This window comes from Aythya fuligula, chromosome 3 (assembly GCF_009819795.1).
Source record: "Aythya fuligula isolate bAytFul2 chromosome 3, bAytFul2.pri, whole genome shotgun sequence".
Classification (NCBI taxonomy): domain Eukaryota; kingdom Metazoa; phylum Chordata; class Aves; order Anseriformes; family Anatidae; genus Aythya; species Aythya fuligula.
In genome coordinates, this window is record NC_045561.1 from 94,133,680 (window position 1) to 94,154,183 (window position 20,504).

The 20,504-nt window shown below is 46.7% G+C and overlaps 1 protein-coding gene across 1 annotated transcript in view; it reads right to left on the minus strand.

Moving 5' to 3' along the window:
- LRRC1 (leucine rich repeat containing 1) overlaps window positions 1-8,419 on the minus strand; it is a 68,452-nt gene extending 60,033 nt beyond the window's left edge. Inside the window, exon 1 of the mRNA XM_032185430.1 lies at window positions 8,188-8,419. Within this exon, the coding sequence (XP_032041321.1) occupies window positions 8,188-8,346 (159 nt within the window). The 5' untranslated portion in view covers window positions 8,347-8,419. The remainder of the gene's footprint in view (window positions 1-8,187) is intronic.
- Between the last annotated feature and the right edge of the window lie 12,085 nt (window positions 8,420-20,504).

Sequence of the window (20,504 nt, forward strand, 5' to 3'; positions counted from 1 at the left end):
TCAACACAGCAGTCTGTGTTTATAGGAATGCTAATGTAAGGATCCAATGATTTTTCTCTACAAAACATTATTTTAATGATCAAGCATACATTGCACACTAGTAGTAATTAATAATGTTCACAAATATTTTTATGTTCACAATTTTTTTTTACAAAAACTAAGTATTCTCAAGACATCCGACTTGAAAAGTTGTAAGTTCAAATTATTTTACGTAGCATTTGTCATACAGAAAACACTTCTTAAACTTTCAGTAACATTAGCTTTATTGTGCACACAGAGCACAGTTTCAGACTGCCATAATTCTCTGATGTTAACTGGAAGCACACACTTGTTCCAGTTGTATAGTGATGGTATTTCTTCAAGGATTTACAGCAAGATGTGAGAAACACCACAGCGCTATCACTGTTAAAAGTAAAGCTCAAAATTTAAGGGTGCACAAACAGTGAAAAACAGGACAAATCTATCTGCATCGTGGAAAACATCCCATGCTAACTAAGGATAGGTGGAATCCTTGATAGGCTCTCTACAGAATAGCTGAGGTTGGAAGGGACCTCCGGAGACCATCTAGTCCAAACCCACTTTCCAAGGCAGGGTTAGATGCAGCAGGTCACCCAGGACCATGCCCCATCAGATTTTGAACATCTCCAACAATGGAAACCCCACAAATCTCCCCGTACAACCTGTAGCAGTGTTTGGCCACTCTCACCTAAGTGTTTTCTTACTTGAGATGGGATTGCCTGTGTTTCAGCTTGTGTCTATCAACTCTGGGCCTGTGACCAAGGGAAGTTTTGCTCTGTCCCTCCCATCAGGTGGGATACACACCAACCAGATCCCCCCTAAGCCAAGGTCTTCTGAATGGCAGCACAACCCCCTGATGTATCCTCCCAGGTTTGTATCACCTGCAAACTGGCTGATGGAGCACTCTGCCCCAGCACCCAGGTTATTAATGAAGATGTTAAATAATATTGGCCTCAGTATCAATGTCTGGTTACACCACTAGGGACCTGTCAGGACTTTGTGCCACTGATGACAACCCTTTGAGCCTGGCAAGTCAGCCCTTTTTCTGTCCACCTCACTGCCCACCTACCCAGCCCCATATTTCATCAGCTTGTCTATGAGGGTGTTACAGGAGACAGGGCTGAGGGCCTGGCTAAAGGCAGGACAAACAACATCCACTGCTTCACCCTCATCCACTCACCTCATTCTGGAAGGCTATCAGGTTGGTTAAGCAAATGTCTCCTTCATAAACCCATAGTAACTAATTCCAACCTCTTTCTTGTCCTTCCCATGTCTGGAATTGGCTTCCAGGAGGATTTTCATCAGCACCTTCAGAGGTGAGGCTGATCAGCCTGTAGTCACTCCTATTTCTAACAGGAAGACCTGGGGTACATCTGCTTTCTTCCAGTTCTGCAGATCTTCCCCTGGTCACCAAAACCTTTCAAAAATAATCAAGAGTGGCCTCACAGTGACATTCCCCAGCTCGCTCAGCACTCATGGGTGTCTCCTACCAGGTCCAATGGATTTGCATATGCTCACATTGTTTAAATGTTCTCTAACCTGATCCTTACCTAAAAGTAAGTCTTTCTTGTTCCAGACTTTCCTCACGTGTCTCAGGAACGTGGGATTGCTGAGGGCCAGTCTCAGCAGTAGAGGCCAAAATGAAGAAGGCTTTGAGCACCTCAGCTTTTTCAGTGTCCTCTGTCATCAAGTCATTTGCCCCACTCAAATGCAGGACCACATTTTTTTCCTTTTGCTGCTGAGGTCCCTGCTTGTCTTCTTGTCCTTATCAGCCTTTCCCACATCCAACTCCAAACATGCTTTGGTGCTTTCAACCCCATACAGTGTCCCTGGGTCACCTGTCCATGCTCCAACCTGTTCTACACTTTTTTTTTTTTTTTTGTCTGAGTGTCATTGAGCTCTTCTTTATCCTTGTACACTTCCTGTCACCTTTGCTTCATTTTCTGCTTATCAGAATGGTCTTTCTTGAGATTAGAGGCAACTGATGAAAGTCAGCCAGCTCTCCTGAACAGTATCCCACAGATTCCTCCAAGCAGATTCCTGAGCACGCCAAAATATGCTCTCCTGAAGCCCATGGCTGTGATCTTGCCTTTTGCTCTGCTCCCTCCTCTCAGGATCCCGAACTCGACCATCTCATGGCCACTACAGCCACGGTGCCCCTGACCTTCACATCCTGATCTATCCTTTCTTGATTATAAGCAGCGGCCCAGCACAGCACCTCTGTTCACTGACTCCTCCACCACCTGTGTTAGGAGTTATCATCAGTGCACAGCGCTCCCCCTCTTTGCCTTCCTGGTCTCTTCTCCTCCCAGAGCCAACATCTGTTCCTTGCAGCACTCCAGCCATGGGAGCTGTTGCGCCACAGCTCCACAATCCCAATGAGATCTATAAATTTGAAAAAAGTAAATAAAATGCTCTAGACGTTTACATTTTAAGAAGGGACAGTTACAACCCGTAAGCACAAACCTAAAAGAGGTTTAGTGTATCATTTCTTTCCACAGCTGCCTACTGGCCATCAACCAAGCATCCTTCAGGCCCGTGGTTGCATAATGGAAGAAACTATGGTAGAACAGTGAAATTTTGCCTAAAAGAGGTATTTTCAAAAAACAAGGTGTGGTGTGGGAAGAACAGAGCGACTTTTTCCTTAGGGAGCCTTCAGAAGATTTTGCTACGATAACAGCACCCGGGATTTCAACACCACAGGTAACAAAGAGACGCAGAGCTGCTGCCGAGCCGAGCGCTCGGCTTGGGTTTCTCTCAGACGGAAACTGGGGCACGGGAGGTGGCCAGGGCCTCAGCAGCTCTCCTGGGGAAGAGGTCTCAGTCCCACATCAGCCAAGGAACCCTACAGAAAAGCATTAGCATATAGCACCGAGAAATAAAAATCACAGACACAGTTATGGGTAAGCTCAGAGAAGCACAACGATTCCGAGTCCTATCAGATTATGTCCACAAACACTACAGAAAAATAATCTCCAAAGGAAGAAAGAGCTCAGCAGACTCTCAAGCTAAACTAAGTGCACACATAACATTTTTTTTCCTTTTCTTTTTCTTTTCCCACTGGAGTTTTCACATAAACAACATCTGCACAAAGTCTCATAGGAAAGTGGTCTTTATCCTTTGAGGAAAACAACACAGCAGTCACGAGACAAAACAGCAGCAAAACAAGAGTCAAGCTATTTCCACTACTCACCAACGCAACAAAACAAGCGAGTGATTTAAGATAAAAGCTACAATGGAATACTGCATTCAAAGGCTCGTAAGAAATTGCAATTTTCTGCAAAACAGGGAAGAAGAAAACAAAAACAATGCAGAAATTTCCTTGGACAGCGAAATGAAGCTGACAGCATGTCCTGGCCCTTAAATTCTAAGGTAGGAGACAACATTTAATGGATGTCAGACTGATCTATAGCATTGAAAGCATCCTATTTGTACCTGATGCTTTTCATGAGATTAGCTATTGAAATGCAGCATGCAGAATGTGTTATTTTCTTCCATCAAAGCAATTTGCCAGAAAGCCTGTTCCTCAGTGAAGTGTAGTTCTTGACACATAGCAAATGACACAATACACATCACAGCTTAGCCTCCAAGTTTTCACTCAAGGAAAATAAAAATGATCCAGGCTGAAGAGAAAAGCACAAACCACACCTTGATGTTGCTCTGTGCGCGCTGGTGACCACATACGCTTTTTCCCAATCAAATCAGATCCACCAAACATTCACTGCAAGGCACTTAGGATATCCCACATCCAACACGGATGAGGATTTTTTTTTTTTAAAAGAGAGCCACCCTCTACAAAACTGGCCCTAGACAAAGGCCTTCCTTTGGAGACTGAAGGGCGCAGCTCTTTAATTTGTCTTGTAAAGCAGAAGCGGTGAGAAGCGTGCTGACAGCTAGAAATTGCTGTTCTGTGGGAAAATAGCCACATCTGCCAAGAAGGGATATAGAGACCTCAGTATTGTGGAAAACCACCAGCAGCTTAATAGTACAGCCTGCTCCTCCAGCACATCCCACCAGGCTGGCTCATCCTGCAGGAAGGGCAGGAGCAGGAGATGGAGTCTGCGAGGCTGGAGAAAGGAAGGGGAGAGAGCAGAGTCCAAAGGGAAAAAAAAAATAAGGGCAGCCAAGAATCAGGCACAGAAGGGATGTGAAAGGAAGCAAGGAGCAGGAACGCAAGGCAGAAAGGGCTGTTTAGGAAGTGAGCAAGATCCTGGGACACTGAAGGGCAGGGGAGGAAGGGAAGGTACAAGGGCAAGGAGCCTGGGACACCGGTGGCAAGAGAGAAGAAAGGGCGCTGTCAGCACGAGCACAGGCAAGGTCTCTGTCAGGTCACTGGGGAGTGGAAGGAAGAAGAAATCTGGGGAATGGGGCAGAGCGGTTAGGGAGGCCTGGGAAAAGGTCAGCAGTACTTACCGAAAAGGGGAAACCAAAAGCATCGCTGTGCAGTAGCAAAAAGCTTTTTTTTTTTAAGTTACAGTACAAATAAAAATGACTAACTTGTACTCCTGAGAGGATGACTGGTATATATAAAAAAATATGCAGGAAAAGGTGGGTCAGAGAAGCCAAGTTTGCCCATTCTTGTCTCGGTCCATGTGTGCATTAACACCCAAAGGAGACAACAAGGTGAGGAACGGAAATAATGTGGAGCAGAGACATCTCTTCTTGGACATCACTTTTGCAAATGTTTTCCAGATCAACCCTTCTTGTCCCCTCACAAACAAGTGAAGGCTTCTACCACACGTTTTGGCCAGCCAACACAACAGAAATAAACCCAACAAAGTAATTCTTTCAAAATAATTCAAGACTATTTCCTGTTTCTCCTCTCCTAGGGATAGCTCAGATGACTCTCATAATGCACCAGTGTTGCCGAGTTTCTCTGCTGGTCTTTTCCAATCGTGACACTACAGCACCTTTTAAAGTTGTTTTCTGTCTTTTGGGGGATTTTTGAGTATATTTTTTTATTATTATTATTTTTTGTTTGTTTTGCATAGGATCTTAGCTTGTGCCATGCCCTGCTGCCCTACAAGAATAGTACTAAGCACATTAGCAAATATTGCATGTTAAACAAGCCTCAGACTACTTCTGTACCTCAAAACAGGGGTTTTGGGGTGTGCTGTAGAGTATTCTTTCACTGGTGTAACCAACCAACCAAAGCTGGTACTTAACACAGGTGGGGTCAAGGAGAAACAGGTGAGAAGGGGGAAGTTTGTGCATCCAACACAAGCTGAGAGCAACCAGCAGAGCCTTCCAGCAGTTATTACACCCTCCTGTAGTAGACTCTGTTGGTACATACCACGGGAAGGAAAACAAACGCAGAAAGTCCATCTATTCCAATGTGCCACGCGCTGATATTTATCTGCCTTGGAAAGCTCTAAGGGGCAAAAAAAAAAAGCACAAGTGGAAGGAAAACAGATGTCTAGAGATAAAACAGGCATCAGTGTCTCGGAGTTGCTGCGTGGCCAAGCTTGGAAAAGATCTCACTGATACCTGCTTGGCTCCAGAGGAATATTCAAAAGACCTCCTGCCTGCTGTAACAGCCATTTCAGAGCACTCCTCCCCACATTAGGAAGATGAGGTCTAAACAACCAAAGCACAGAATGAAGAGCAGGGCAGCAGTTACGGTTTTGCTCATTCGTTCCGCTATTGTAACCTCCACTGTGAGTCAAACAGCCTACAGAGTGATTCTTCCTCGTTATTTCACGGTGAGCCTTTACAGCAGAAACTTCCTGAGGATGATCATGAACATCTCAGCAACACGAATGCCTCACTGGTGTTACGGAACACATCACGGACGGCATCAGCAGTCTGCAGATGATTCACTGGGAATCAGCACAGATCGCTGTGAACTTCAGGACTTTGTCAAGTATGGGAATCTGTCTAACGAGCAAGTCACCGAGAGTTAAACAAGTCTCCGGATGTGCTAAGGACCGAACTGAGCCTAATCATGGCTTCATTTTGCCTTGCTGCCTTTATCCACATAGATAGGAAACTTAAGCAAGGTAAGACCATTATAATGCACCGCAGGAGATTAAGGGCCTCATGACTACTAAGATCTATGCTGACCTAACAGTTTGTTAATTACACACCCTCATGATTTCCCCAGTGTTTTCTGTGCAGGAGGCATGGTGTGTCCCTGCTTTTCGTACATATTTCCAGTTCTGCACTTTTCATCACACTAACCTTCTAATACAGAGAACCAACAGTTTATCCTGTAGCTAACTTTCAAAGAAAAATCTTCCATTATTCTCCCGAGCCAGGCTCCTAGAGGACAATTTTGTAGCAGAAATTTCACGCGAGGTTCTTCCCATCTGTTTCCAGCTTCAGTAGATTGGCATCACATCCAGGACTGCAGCTGTAATTTTTGTACCTGAAACACCTACAGAGTCAACATTTATCCGAGGTGAAGGCACTACATTCCACTTATCAGAAACCACTAATAAGGAACTGATGAGGAAAGTTCATAGGTCACTGCAGAAAGCCCTAATAAAAATGCCTTCCTATGTTGTAGAGAAGGCAGAATGTATTTCACTGGATTCCTCCTACCACAGCCAAAACCCCACAAACATATTCCTACAGTATATTTAGGCACTACTGTAATGTGATCCATGCACATAAGAAAAAAAATCTCCAACTGTATTTCCTTGATTCTACTACAATGCTCTGATCCCCCCTCCAGTTTGTTTGTTTGTTTTTCACATGTATGGGACTCAATATGCACACATATTTAAGTAATGGGAAGAAGTGGTCTTCTTCAGTCATCATGGGACAAAAAAGGCCACTTCGTAAGTTACAGTTCAAGGAAGAAGAGAAACAATGAATAGCTGCAGTCTGTTTTCAGAAATAAATTGTATGTAATACCACCACCAACAGACATATCCGCATTCATCATTTACATTTGTACACAGCCACCAGTATGGGGGGCTTGGTTTCTTTTTCAAAGGGAGAGCCATAGTTCGCAGTGGGATTGAAACCACACACATTCAGTAGTCCTATAATAAAAAGGGTACAAGCTTAAAAGCCAGCACTATGAAAAAAGTCCAGTACACACACACACGCAAAAAAAAAAAAAAAGGCTCATGCGCCTAGCCTGTGCACAAAGCCAGCAGAAATTGCTGGAAGTAAAAATAGCACCCACACTGAGGCTATGTAAACCAGTTTTGCTCTACTTCAGAAGGATAAAGAGCTCAGTCACAACAAGGCACAAACCTGTTTCTGGGTTTTTCAGAAGAAAAAGCCAAGTACATAATAAGTCATTTCAACTAAACATCTTTACTGCTGCCTGTGCAAGGACTTCTTCCTCATACTTACTCTCCTTACGTGAGAAGAAGTTTACGTAAGAGTAATGAGTGTGGAAAAAAAAAAAAAAAAAAAGTAATGCTGTTTAAGTTTTAGCGTGAACAGACCCACTTTGGTTCAGGGAGAAACAAGGGTGCTTTTGAACGTGTTTCTGGCTACCAAGTTCGGCTGCTCAGCTTCCACGGCAGGGTGAGTTTCACACTCCGAGGTCCAGCTTCTCGATAAGAGAAGCTTCCCCTCTCGTGTTACCAGCCACAGGCTTGCGAGGAGCCTGAAGTTTAAAGAGGAAGCTCTGAAAAACGCCCTTGGTTTACCAAGCCCAGCGTGGATCGCGCTGTGTGGCGGCCGGGTGGCCGAGTATCGCGCTGAGGTATCCTGCCATAAAGTTTCTCCAGCAAAGCCACCAGGTGCCAGCCTGCACGTCCCAAGCGCCGTGGAGCTGGGCTGAGAGCAGCGTCGCTTTTTATTATCAGAAAGCTGCATAAACAGGAATCTGGATGGGTTTTGTGGTGTGTTTTTTTTTTTGGAGGAAGCGAGGCGCTGACAGGCAAAGGGGGGCTGTGGCGATGGAAAGGCAGAGGCGCAAGGTAGTTTCTGGGAGTCGTGCAGAGGGACGTGCACGGTGCCAGCTGCCGGAGGGGGGTGTTTTACAGCGGTGAGGGCTACGCTGGCTCCATTCCCCTCCTTTATGGGGTCGGGGTTAAAAGGATCCGCTCGGGCTGGGGCGGGCCGGGCCGAGCCGAGCGGTAACCGGCGTGAAATGGCCGCGCTGCCCCCTCCCGCCCCCCGCTGCCCCCGGGCACCTGCCCGCACCCCCAACGCCCTGAACACCCCCGGGGGATTACCGAGGGGTTGTCTGCTCGCCCCGCTCACCTTGGGCAGCTCCCGGAGCTGGTTGGCGTCCAGCAGCAGCTCCTCCAGGCTGCGGCTGTAGCGGTAGATCTCCTCGGGCACGGCGGCCAGCGAGCAGTGCCGCTTGTCGATGGACTCCACATGGCGGTTGCAGCGCCACAGGGGGATGCAGTGAAACATCGCCGCGACGCCCCGCCGGGGGGGAGGCGGCGGGCAAGCCGCATCCAGCGGCCAGCAGCGGGGCCCCCGGGGCGAGCGAGGCGGCCGCCGGAGGCTGGCAGAAAGGGGACGGCCGAGGGAGCCGCGGAGCCGGGAGCGAGGAGCCGGGAGCGGCCGCCCCCCCCTCAGTGCTGGGCGCGGGGCCGCTGCCGTCCCCGCAGGGGCATCGCGGGGCGCCGGGCGCAGCGCTGCTGGCGGCCGCCGCGCATTCCCGCGCCTGACCCGGAACACGGCGGCCGCTCCCCCTCCTTCCCTGCCTGCCCTCCCTCCTGCTCTCCCTTCCCTCCCTCTTCCCTCCCTCCCCCGTCCCGCCTGACATCAGCGGGGCCCGCCCCGGGGCCGCGCCGTGCTGCCGGGGGGGTCCCCGGCCCGCCCTGCCCTGCCCGGGGGTCGCGGTCGCGTTTGGCTTTTCCCCGGTGGTTGGGTGCCAGGCAGGGTGACTGCAGGGACGGGACAATGCTGCTGTGGTAGACCGTGCCATTAATATCCATATATCTATATCTATCTGTATGCTGTTACCCTCAGGGCTTCCTGAAAGCGCTACCTGAGAGGGAGGTGTGGGGAGCTGGGGTCTCCTCTCCTCACAGGTAACCAGCGATAGGACCAGAGGGAATGGCCTCAAGTTGCACCAGGGGAGGTTGAGGTTGGAAATGAGGAGACATTTCTGCTCAGAAAGGGCAGTCAGGCACTGGGACGGGTTGCCCAGGGAGGTGGTGGAGGCACCGTCCCTGGGGGTGTTCGAGGAAAGGTTGGACATGGTGCTTGGGGACATGGGTTAGTGGGTGACACTGGTCATAGGGGGATGGTTGGACCAGATGATCTTGGAGATCTTCTCCAACCTCTGTGATGCTGTGATTCTAAAATCCCCTTCCCAAACCCTCAGCCCCCATCTGGAGCATCCCCGCCAGTTTGCTGCCCAGCGCTGGTCTGGGGAGCCCCACAGGGACATACAACGTGCTCGGAAACAGGCATTCGACATCAGAGTTTCTCTGAAATGCTCCTATTTTCTTGCCTAATTATCACTGCATGCAGATACAGGAATGGGGCAAAGGGGGAAGTTCATCACAGCAGCCTCTGCCCCTGCATGCTGCTGAGAATACCCAGTCATAAAAGGGCAATTTTCTTCTTACCTGATAAATCTTGCGAGATAAACTTGGGTAATTTCTGTGGGAATTGCAGGGGTCTGCCCACTTTTAGTTGCTAAAAGGACATTTTAGGACTGTGGACTGCTATACAGATTGCTAAGAAACTTTTTAAAAGTTACCACTGATATGCATTATTGTATAATAACACATTTCACACATGTACCTTAAGGGGCTGTCAGAAGCAAGAATTTCTTCAACCAATACATTCAGTAATTAAAAAAAAAAATCCATGGAAACTCCCAATATCTAAATAAAGTATGTAAAGAAATCTGCTAATCTGTGTTCACGTGTGCTTATAAATAACAATAAATCTGTGTCCACGTGTGCTTGTAAATAGGGTGGGTGTGCACCAGTGTTCTCAGGCTGTCCCAACCCCTGGCCATGAGATTAGATAACCATGGGGCATAGAAGACAGGAGAAAATCAAACAAACGCGTTGAGCACCAGCTCAGGGCCTGGCAAAAGCAGGGATCCAGGACTCTGGCCCCAAGATCTCAGAGGTGGAAGGAAGAACATCCGGCTGTAGTACTAAGTGGGTTTCAGCTGGTGGTCAGTTGGGCACTAACAACCAAAATTAGTGACCATGGAGGCTCCTCGCTGGCTCTCTCTCTAGGAAACCCTTCAAAGAAGCAGGACGAAGTGGGAGCCATGCAGCAGAGGACTTGAACAAAAGAAAATGCCTCTCCTGTGGGAATCACTGCAGGAGTGCGGAGCTGGTGGGTACAGAGGCTGGCGTGAGGACACGTTGGTTGCCCCTGGGGTTTGTAAAGGGCTCGAGCCTTTCTGGCGTGACATGGACACACAGTTTGGCATGAAGTGTCACTGGTGCAGATGCTGTCATGTGTCTCATGACTGGGTCTCACTGTGACAAGTCTGGACAGTAATGGGAGGGTGACAGTGACTGTGGGGTGAGCCTGGGTACTTCACTGAAGAATTAAGCAAAGTGTTTGCATGCTTCTCATGAGTGCCAGGCGGTCCAGGGGACAGAGTGATGACAAAATGCCTCAATACTGTTAAGCTCTCCCTTCACCATATAATACTTAGGAGCTTTGGACATCACATTTGTGCCAGTGGCCCTGAAGATATAGCCTGTGGCTAAACTCATGGTATGGAAACAGGCATCAAGGAGGCTGAGAGGCAAACCAGCACCTTTGTTGAGGAAACACTATTCTCACAGCTGAAAGCATCATCCTGAACTTCAGCTTGTAAATAAACCCGTCCAGCTTTGGGAGGTGTAATGAGTTACTAGTCTCTATTGTCCTTTTGTGCTAAGAAATAGCAGCAATAAAAAACCCTTCCCTAAAATGAGGCCAATTCTCTATCCCCTTTGCCCAGAAGAAAAGCGACTTCATGTTGGGGTAAGTTGTTGTGTGAGAGGTCTTTGAAAAGGGGTGAGAAAGGAAAATTGTGAACTAATAAGGAGACTCATTAGCAGCACTTGGAAGAAGCTACATGCCTCAGTGAGCAAGCAGCGGGGGACAGCAGGTTGCCAGGATTTGTATGTGCACGTATCTGACAAAATTCTTACCTGGGGCAATTGTCCCCCCTAGGGTTCAGAGAAGTATTGCCCTCTCTGATACCAGCGATCCTGCTGGTTTACACAGATCCATGACAAGCCAAGGTGTGGCTCGCCTACAGAAGGAAGTGAGGGCTGTTGCTCTCCCAGTTCTGCAGGGGATTACCTGGCTCCAGACTGCCATTTGATAGCCATTCAGTTTGTTGTATTTTCACTTTTATTCTGACCTTTTTTATTGAAGTCTTTTCATCTTTCTTTCTTTTTTTTTTTTCCCTTCCTTCCTTCCTTCCTTCCTTCCTTCCTTCCTTCCTTCCTTCCTTCCTTCCTTCCTTCCTTCCTTCCTTCCTTCCTTCCTTCGCTCTCTCTCTCTCTCTCTCTTCCTAGTGCTTCTCCAAGTACTTCAGAGGTCTTGTATACTGGTTGGCTTAATTTCAGTTCCTTGGGACAAACAGGCTTTATTTTACAACTCTCCCAACAACGCCCAGAGCCTGTATGAAATCTGTAAGAGAGGTAATCCCATTGCCTCCTTTGCTAGAGAAATTAACGTCAGGAGCAGCTTCATGGATCGTTCTTGGCAGGCTGCTTTATTCAGCCTCAGGTGGACACAGTCAGGTTTCTCTGAACTCAGCTTCAGAGGGGAATAGATGAAGTCTGCTCTCACCATGGTGCCACAGTTCACGTCTCTTTCTGGCTGGGCAACCCACATCAGGCTTTGTGTCATTCACCATTGCTTTGTTAAACACCATTAAGGTATAAACACAGAAGAATTTGTTATCAAACACATCCTTCTTCTAGAGAGGATTGATTTCTGAGAGCTGGTTGTACCCATGTGAATATCTGGATATTCACAGCACAGGTACAAGTTCTGTGCAGGACTGCTGGTGGGGTTGTGATGGATCACCCCACTCTGCAGGGTATCAGCTTCATATAGTCACATCATAATTTAAATGTGGGAGAAAGGTCATGACCGAAAACTTAATGTCTTCGACTATCAAACTGCCATCCTTCAGCCACTGCCGGATTGGTCTGGGTACAGAGGCAAGAACATCAGTGTTGAAAATCAGTGTTTCTCTTTCTAGACGCTGTCCTTCTATGTGCTCTTCAAGAAAAAATACTTTTATGTGAGCTTTAAGGCTCTCAGACAATGAAATGTAAAATATAGATTAGGTTATGCCGACCTCAGGGAGAATTCCCCAAAGTTATTATTCAAAAGAAGCGAGAGCAAGGTCACACTGCAGATACTCCCTCCTTAGCACTGATCAGGCAGAAAGCTCTCTGTTTTTTCTAAAGAAACACCCCATTTGTTTGCAGTGCAAGCAGGCAGCATCACGTTTTGAGATACTTACAAAAGGCCATAAAGCACAGATACCCAGGGGTTGGGGTGAGTGTGGAGGAGGTGAGTGCTGCTCCAGTGGAGACAGGAATATTCAGTTAGAAATTAGCAGTAAGGAGCACTCTGGGGTGCAGAGATGGAGAGAAAAAGAATGGAGAGAAGCAGTTTTTAGCATCGATACAGTTTAAGTAGTTTGTAAAGTTCAGAGTTCAAAATGCATTTAAATTAACACTAGGAAAAATAATTATAAAAAAAAAAAAAAAAAAAAAAAAAAAAGCAGGGCAAGTTCCTGAAGTCTCGTCTGCGTTAGGGACTTTCTCCCTCCCCCAGCCACATTTCCCTAGCGCCCTTAGAGAAACAGAGATGCAATTACAGAGCACGAAGAGGCTGGGGCAAAACAAGAAGGGCACAAAGAAGGAAAGATTCAAGTACTGCAGGTGACAGGAGCAGGCTGGGGTGCAACAACCCAGTGGTACTCTCCATACGCAGCCTCTGATTGCTGCTGGAAAGTATCTACCCACCCCTCCGACCAAATTAAACGTGAATACTACGGAGGCACCAGCAAGCAGAAAGCCTGCAGAGCTGCTGAGAGCCAGGCCTGGCAGTGTGCTGGAGTTAATTAGCACTGACATACTTCCCCTCTCAGTTTTGCTGGCTGAGGACGCCAACTACATTTATTCTTCAGGTTTTGTTTAAATTGTTTAGAGGGGGTTGTACAAGCAGCAGGTAGGTGTAACTACGAAGCATTCCTCTATTGATTGCCGAGCTACCAATTCTGGTTACCTAGTCACAGGCCTCACGTCTACAAAGCTTTTGTGGGTCTGAAGTAACTGGTGTGGAATAATATGAACGTGTTATTCCTATAAAGCTCTACCTAAGAGTTGCGATGAATTACCAGGCTGTAACGCACAGCCTCGGTGGCACACGCTGGCGGCACGGCGTTTAACACATTCGGTGTTCCTGCAGCACTATAAATAGCAGCCACTTTGAGCAAGAGCTGCAGCATCCCTCCACCCCCACCCCCAAACAAATCGCTGACGATAACGTCACCTTTTATTTGAACACAATGAGCTGTAATCACATGAGGTATTACTCTGATTTAATCCTATTTGCTTCAGTTTGGTTTGCAAGGAGTGGCCAGTAATAGGTGGTTGTGTTGTATCCTACGGTTTCTTATTTCACACCAACTCTCAAGGGCTGACACCCATCATCTTCTTTGGCCAGAAGAACAAAGTAATAGGTTCTGGCAGGTGAGGAGGAGCCAGTGGCTGGGATGGGTTTCTACCCTTTTCCTTTATTTTCCCTTTTTTTTTTTTTTTTTTACCCTTCCTGATTGCTGGACTCGCTATCACAACTGATGGTTAGATTTTGAGCACCGACTACTTTTTCAGGTTTTCATTATTCTCGCTAGGCTCAATAACAGGTATGAACCTCTCACAGCAAATTTCACTTCTCCAGCCACTGTGAAGCGAGCGAGTAGAGACACGAATTCAGGCCTGTGTTTATTTTTTTCTGAATCAACACCATAATTTAGCTAAATACCACTCCACTGTGTTTGAGCGCAAGTTTGGTGCTCTGTTTCCCATGCCCAGCAAGCTGCTGGATTTGGCATTAAAATGAAAAGGCAGGTACCAGAAGCAGGTAACTCACCCTGCCTTTCAGACCTGTCAGAGAAGGTTTTCGGGAGGCGTTACACCACACCGTCATTGCGTGCTCTTTATCTTCTGGACGAGGAGGGACCACCAGCTCCCCATGGGCTCCAAGCCAGCACTCAGCATCACCCAGGGCAGAAGAAGACATCAGCTCCTCTGGGGAGCTGGCTCAGGGCAGGGATGGGGCAGGATCATGTCCATGCCCTTGCAGGAGTGAGGAGCATCGCTCATATCAGGACCATCTTCACGTCCCACCGCGTTGGTGCTGATCAGTGGAGAATGTTGTATTTATTGAGCGATGGGAATGTTGTATTTACTGAGCTGCTAGCACTGGGGCTAAAGCAGATTCGACGACAATGAAAAATATTTTAACTGGCTCTTAATTTTTATTTTACTTTTTGGTGTGTGGTTGCTAATTTCCTTCTTCCTCTCATCATAGCTGGAAGGGAAGTTTAATGCCTTTCGAGTAATCACATGGGGTCTTATCTACAATTGCAGAAGCACATACAATTCCACATTTGGTATTCATAAAGGGAAGTTTCAAAGTTGATTCTACTCTTCACTAATTTCCTATAATAGTTATTTAGCTCATATAGTGCATGTTAATTAGGCTGCTGTACTTTAATGACTTTTGCCATAGGATATTTTTTTTTCACATTATAAAATACCACGTTAGAAAAGTGTTATTGATCTTCAGTAAAAAGAACAATGAAATTTCTGATGTTTCTCCTTAGACAAAGAGGAACAGGTAGACTATGAAAGTGGCTTATTTTATGAATCAGACTCTGGATAAAGGAAATATAACCAGAACCTATTCAGAATGCCTAATAGAAAAATTGTAGCGAGCAGCTGCACCAGGTAAAATATTCCTTCTGCCTCTAATTATGTCACAGCAACAATTGCAGTTAAAAGCAGACATTTGAATCCAGTGAGAGATTAGGTGTTATACAGCAGTGCAATGAGAAGCACAATTGTCTTTAGAGCTAAATGCCTTGCTGAAGAGACATCCTGCTGCATACCTAAGGGCAAATTAGCAATTTAGGACATATATACAACAGTTCAATCTTATAGTTGCGAGATACAGTTGGAAAAAAAAAAAAAAAAAAAAAAAAAAAACAGTTAATGTTATAAAAATAAAAAAAATAGAAAAATAAATGCCTTTACTGTTGATAACAAAATGGCAGAGCTTGCATGTCCAGGTGACAGCCTCTATTAACCAACTACCCAGTTCTGTAAACCCTGAGTTACAATTGTCAGAAATGATTGTTTTCAGAAGAATTCAGGTCAAGCAAACAGACATCGTGCGGTAGACTGGGAAGTTTACGAAGGCACCTCAAAAGCTCTGCAGGCCAACAGAAAATAAATGGAAAGCAGAACGTGCTGGAGGGGGACCCCAGCATGCCTTTCATGAACTCCTAAAGGCAAGGAACCTATACCCATCATCAGCCTTTCTATGAGAGACAAGTTTTCTTTAGGTACCAATGCACTCAGTAAGCACTGCTTTGGATTTGAAGTACTGAAATTAATTTGATTATGTGAAGAGATGACTGCAAACACTTGAAAATATGTCTACCAGAGAAAGGTCTGATGTTTCTCTTGGATTCAAAACTAAAATACAGATTTCTCCCAAGCCTCAAGTTGCACCAGAAGAGGTTCAGGTTGGAAATTAGGCGTAATTTCTTCTCAGAAAGAGCAGTCAGGCATTGGAATGGGTTGCCCAGGGAGGTGGTGGAGTCACTGTCCCTGACGGTATATAAGGAAATATTGGATGTGGTGCTTAGGGACATGGTTTAGTGGATGATACTGGTGGTAGGGGGACTGTTGGACTAGATGACCGTGGAGGTTTTTTCCAACCTTAATGACTCTGATTCTATGATATCAGGGATGCTGAGTATACCTGGTCTTGCCCATTTGTGGGAACCCTCACGTGGGAACACCATCAGCCAGGGGTGACGGTGGATACTGCTCAGTGTTCACTATGGTGTACCACTGTTTAATTAATTTACCTCATATGTAAACACTGACTTCAAGCCTGAACATTTTATTCAAGCTTTTCATCATTTATTTATATTTTCAGTTTACAGATGCCCCACAGACCTCATAGACAAGGCTGAAAGCAACACCTTGGCCTCCTTCCTGGCATGTGCTCCTTGCATCCACACAGTTGGCAAGAGATAGTAATTTTGCTGCTACACATCCACCCTGTCAGCATGAGGTGCTGAGCAATCTTGGAAGGAGCTGTGCTCACTTACCTGATGTTGGCTGTTTGTATCATCAGAGGAATGTCTCGCTGGGACAGCAAGACCTCCCAGCCCAGACTAAAAAGCTAAAGACTCCCAGCTAAAAGCATCTCTTGGCCTGAGCATGGTGATGGGCTCTGTGGAAACAGCATGGGCAGGAAGGCAAGGTACAAACACAGCCCAGCCATCTCCATACAGGTGTCTTTCCACTTGTGGCCCTTGTTGCCTGTGTGAGGAGAAAATTAAAATCTGTTAGCTTGCTTGAAGGCACCAACATTTCATAAACTCCTGGAGCTACTGGTACTCTTGCACAGGTTTGAACCTTTGGACAAGACCACGTGAACTCATATTCATTTTAGTGGGCTCAATTCTTTGAAGCCTTTCACATGTCGTCAGGTTTGAGCCTGGAGTCATACAGACATGGTTTACTCAGTGTTGGGCCCACTGCAGATCTGGTTGGTTTGTGCAGTTTCTCTCTGCCTTCCTCCCTGTACTTCTCCTACAAGATCCTTGTGAGACTCTACTCAACAGCCTGAATTAACCTTGGGGCTGGAAGCTGAAAAGGCAGAAAGGTGAGAGGTTATAGCAGCTGTAAGTGAGGCCAGAAATGGAAGTATTTTACATTTTATAGTTTCTGGAGAAACACAGTAAACACTGAAAGAGTGGCTTCTCCCCTCACCCACAATACCCAAATGCTGAAGGTTTCTTATCTCCATTTGCTTCCCTGCTCATCTTCCTCAGTTGAAGTTCCCTCAGACTGAACACAAAACTCCTTTCTTCGCATTTTGAAACCTCTTTGAAGCAATGGGAGCCTTTTCTCCTTCTGTCATCATGAATGATGAGAAGAGCTGATAATCTCTATTACTATCTGGCCCAGCACTTCCTTTTGTGAGATCTAGTTTCTACTTGCTTACAACTTCACCAGACTCTGGCTGTCAGGATCATGTTTTTTACCTCATGAGCCTGACTCATATTTAGGTATTTTCAAGAAAGTGTCAACTAAAACAATCACCTGTTTCTGAGAACATTTGCCAGAAAATACAGCCTGCAATACATTGAAAAGACGCAGGCAATCTTGCTAACAAGATCACTTACTTTGGAAAAAGTCCTTTTAGCAGAGAGGGTAGCTTAATATTAGCTTGGCAATGTGCCTTTTGCTGCCACAGCCACAAAATTTGGTCAAGATCCCTCTGAAAAAAATAGAAAAGTAAAAAATCAGCTCACGTATATTCAGCAGCACATAATATTTAGTACCTTAAAACCCACCAAATGCTCCTTGAGCATAAGCCATCAGTGTGCCCTTGTCACTAAGAAGGCCAATGGTACTGTGGGCTGCATTAGGCAAGGTATCACCAAGGGGCTGAGGGAGGTGATCCTTCCCCTCTACTCAGCACTGGTGGGGCCACACCTGGAGTGCTGGCTCTGTTTCTGGGCTTCCCAGTTTGAGAGAGACCTGGATGTACTGGAGAGAGTCCAACAAAGAGCTTCCAATACAACAGGGACTGGAGTACCTCTCCTGTGAGGAGAGGCTGGGAGAGCTGGGACTGTTCACCCTGGAGGAGACTCAAGGGATCTCACCAAGGTCTCTAAATACCAGAAGGGAGGGTGCAAGAGGACAGAGCCAGACTCTTTTCCATGGTGTCCAGTGCCAGGACAAAGAAACGGGCACAAACTGGGACACAGGAGGTGCCACCTGAACATCAGGAAGCACATCTTTACTGTGCAGGTGACTGAGCACTGGCACAGGCTGCCCAGAGGGGCTGTGGAGTCTCCTCAGGGAGACTCAAAAGCTGCCTGGACATGGACCTGGGCAGCCTGCTCTGGGTGGCCCTGCTTGGGCGGGTGTTGGGCCAGATGCCTCCAGAGGTCCCTTCCCACCTCAGCCATCCTGTGAGTCTGTGACACCACCTCTTCCTTCCCAGGAAAGGGGACAACTTGGGTGTGCTTGTAGCTCCCCACAGAACAAGGTTTCCAGCAGCAGGAGATGTCCTGCAACACGTCCAAGGGCCTGGAGCAGGCCTCAGCGGGCTCCTGCAGCCGGGACCTGCTCTCTGCTGGGGAACGTGGAGTGTCCCACAGCACCGCACTGGGAGCAGAGGAGACCTTGGGATGTGCTCCTTGCAAAACACTTTGCTCATTAACCAGACGAAGCAAAAGTGAAAGTCCTCTCAGATATGTCACAACGTAGCAGGGAACTTTCTCTATTTAGGGAACGAAGGCACGTGACCTGCTGCCTGGCGTGGCTGCACAGCCTGTGATCTGTGACACCGAGCAGCAAATGGGGAATCACAGTACATTTCCTCAGCCTCATTCCATATTGTAGCATCTCAACCAAAGAAAAAAGAAAAAAGAAATGGGTTATTTTTGATTTTTGTGACCTTACAGGTCACATCTGTGTTGCTTGTTTTGAGGCAGATTTTGTTACCCATGCAAGTGACTTTGTGCTGTTTAAACAGCAGCTACAAGCTGCTGTGTTTCAAGTGGTAAATCCTGGTTGCATCCTGAGCTTTAAAGGACTCCACACTTATCTCACGAGCTGTGTAGCAGTTCAGCAGCTTATCTTGTCAGTCCTCTTACTGGAGGGAAAAAAGAAAAGGCCCCCAGCTCATTCCTAGAAGGAACCTAGCATCCCCTGTGTGATGAGAGCAGATGTATTCACAGGCAGACGGAGTACAAGCTGCTTAAAAGGAAAATGTGCACACAGGGATAAGGTTTCCCAGCCTACATAAATGTTGATGTATCTGTAAATGGATGTAGATCAATTATTGATTTTTCATTTCAGCTGCATCTGAGTTCTCATAGTAAGCAGAAAAAAAATCCTGTGTTCTCTGTACATCTGGGGTTTGCTGCTTGCAAAACCTTTTACTTCTTTCCAGCACAACAAATCATTTCTCTAATTTCAAAATGACTGAAAACAGCATCCCATTTTTTCTAATTGAATCTTCAAAAGCTACAGGAAGAAAGAGCAGGTGGGTCCCCCAAAATCGCAGTGGGCTTCAGCTCTTCAGGGATGACCATGGGTGCAACAAGGAAAAGCTTGCAGCTTGCCCACAGACTGTTCTCAGAACATTGGTGATGGGCTCCAGCCCCACTTCTTCTTTGTATGCATATTCACCACCACTGCTAGCATGGCCCCAATTGCCCTTGAGAACAGCAGAAAAGGTTCAATAAATCTGTTCTTTCAAGAGTACCTCATCTGAGTGTGCTGAAGGTTGTCACCACTTCCCAAGCAGTTTAAAAGCAGAATTTTCTGAGACAATATTTAGATGCACCTACAGCATCATTAGCCTAAGGCAAGCAAATTTCACAGCAGCATCACAGTTTCTAGGGCAGAAACATGTTATTTAATTTGTTCCCCTGGCCTGATTAGTCCCACAACAGAAGCAGAGATGGCTCACTTCCAGCCAAGCACAGTGACGAGACTCTGCTTGTTCCTCAGCTACCAAAGGATGGGAGAACTCCTTGGAGATCTTCAGAAGCCACCTGGACATGGGCCTGGGCACCCTGAGCAGGGGTTGGACCTGATGGGCTCCAGAAGTCCCTTCCCACCTCAGCCATTCTGTGATCCTGTGACTCTGTCTGTCACACAGCTCCTTCTGAAGCTGCTCCTTTGCTGTGCTGGCAAAGCAGTGTGCTCCTAACACACTCTGCTAGTTTCCACCTTAGGGAAGTTTTGGTGTGTACTGGGGGTTAAGGCAATGACTTCGTGACCCAGCATCACATCCCCCGGATCTGCCATGGGAATTTTCTCTCTTCCTCTGTATTTTCTAGTCTTCTGAATCTTTCTCCCTGCTTCCCTGAATGCCAGGTTTGTTTCAGAGCCTGGAAACCAGCATGGTTATTGATTTGGGAAAAATCCCAGGATTCAGAGTCTTCTTAGGTGCACCTCAAGTCTCTGCCCACATGGGAAGCTTTGGGAACTCTTCTTCTTCCAGTGTGTACGAATGAGTCTCCACAAGGATCTATAGCAGTCCTGCAGAGCTGTGTTTGGAAAGATAACATGTTTACCTCTTACTGAAGCTCTCATCAAATGCTGAACACCAAAAAGAGTGATTACCAAGTAGAAAAACAAACACACGCCTGGCCAGTCACCTGAGGAGACTTCAGCAGCTATGGAGGCTGATGCTTACAGGAGATAAGCCTCATGCACCAGCATGGGAAGAGCAGAACTACCATGCTGGTACATGAAGCAAACGTAGCTGGTGCAAGTATGTCTGTTTATAATAGAACAGTT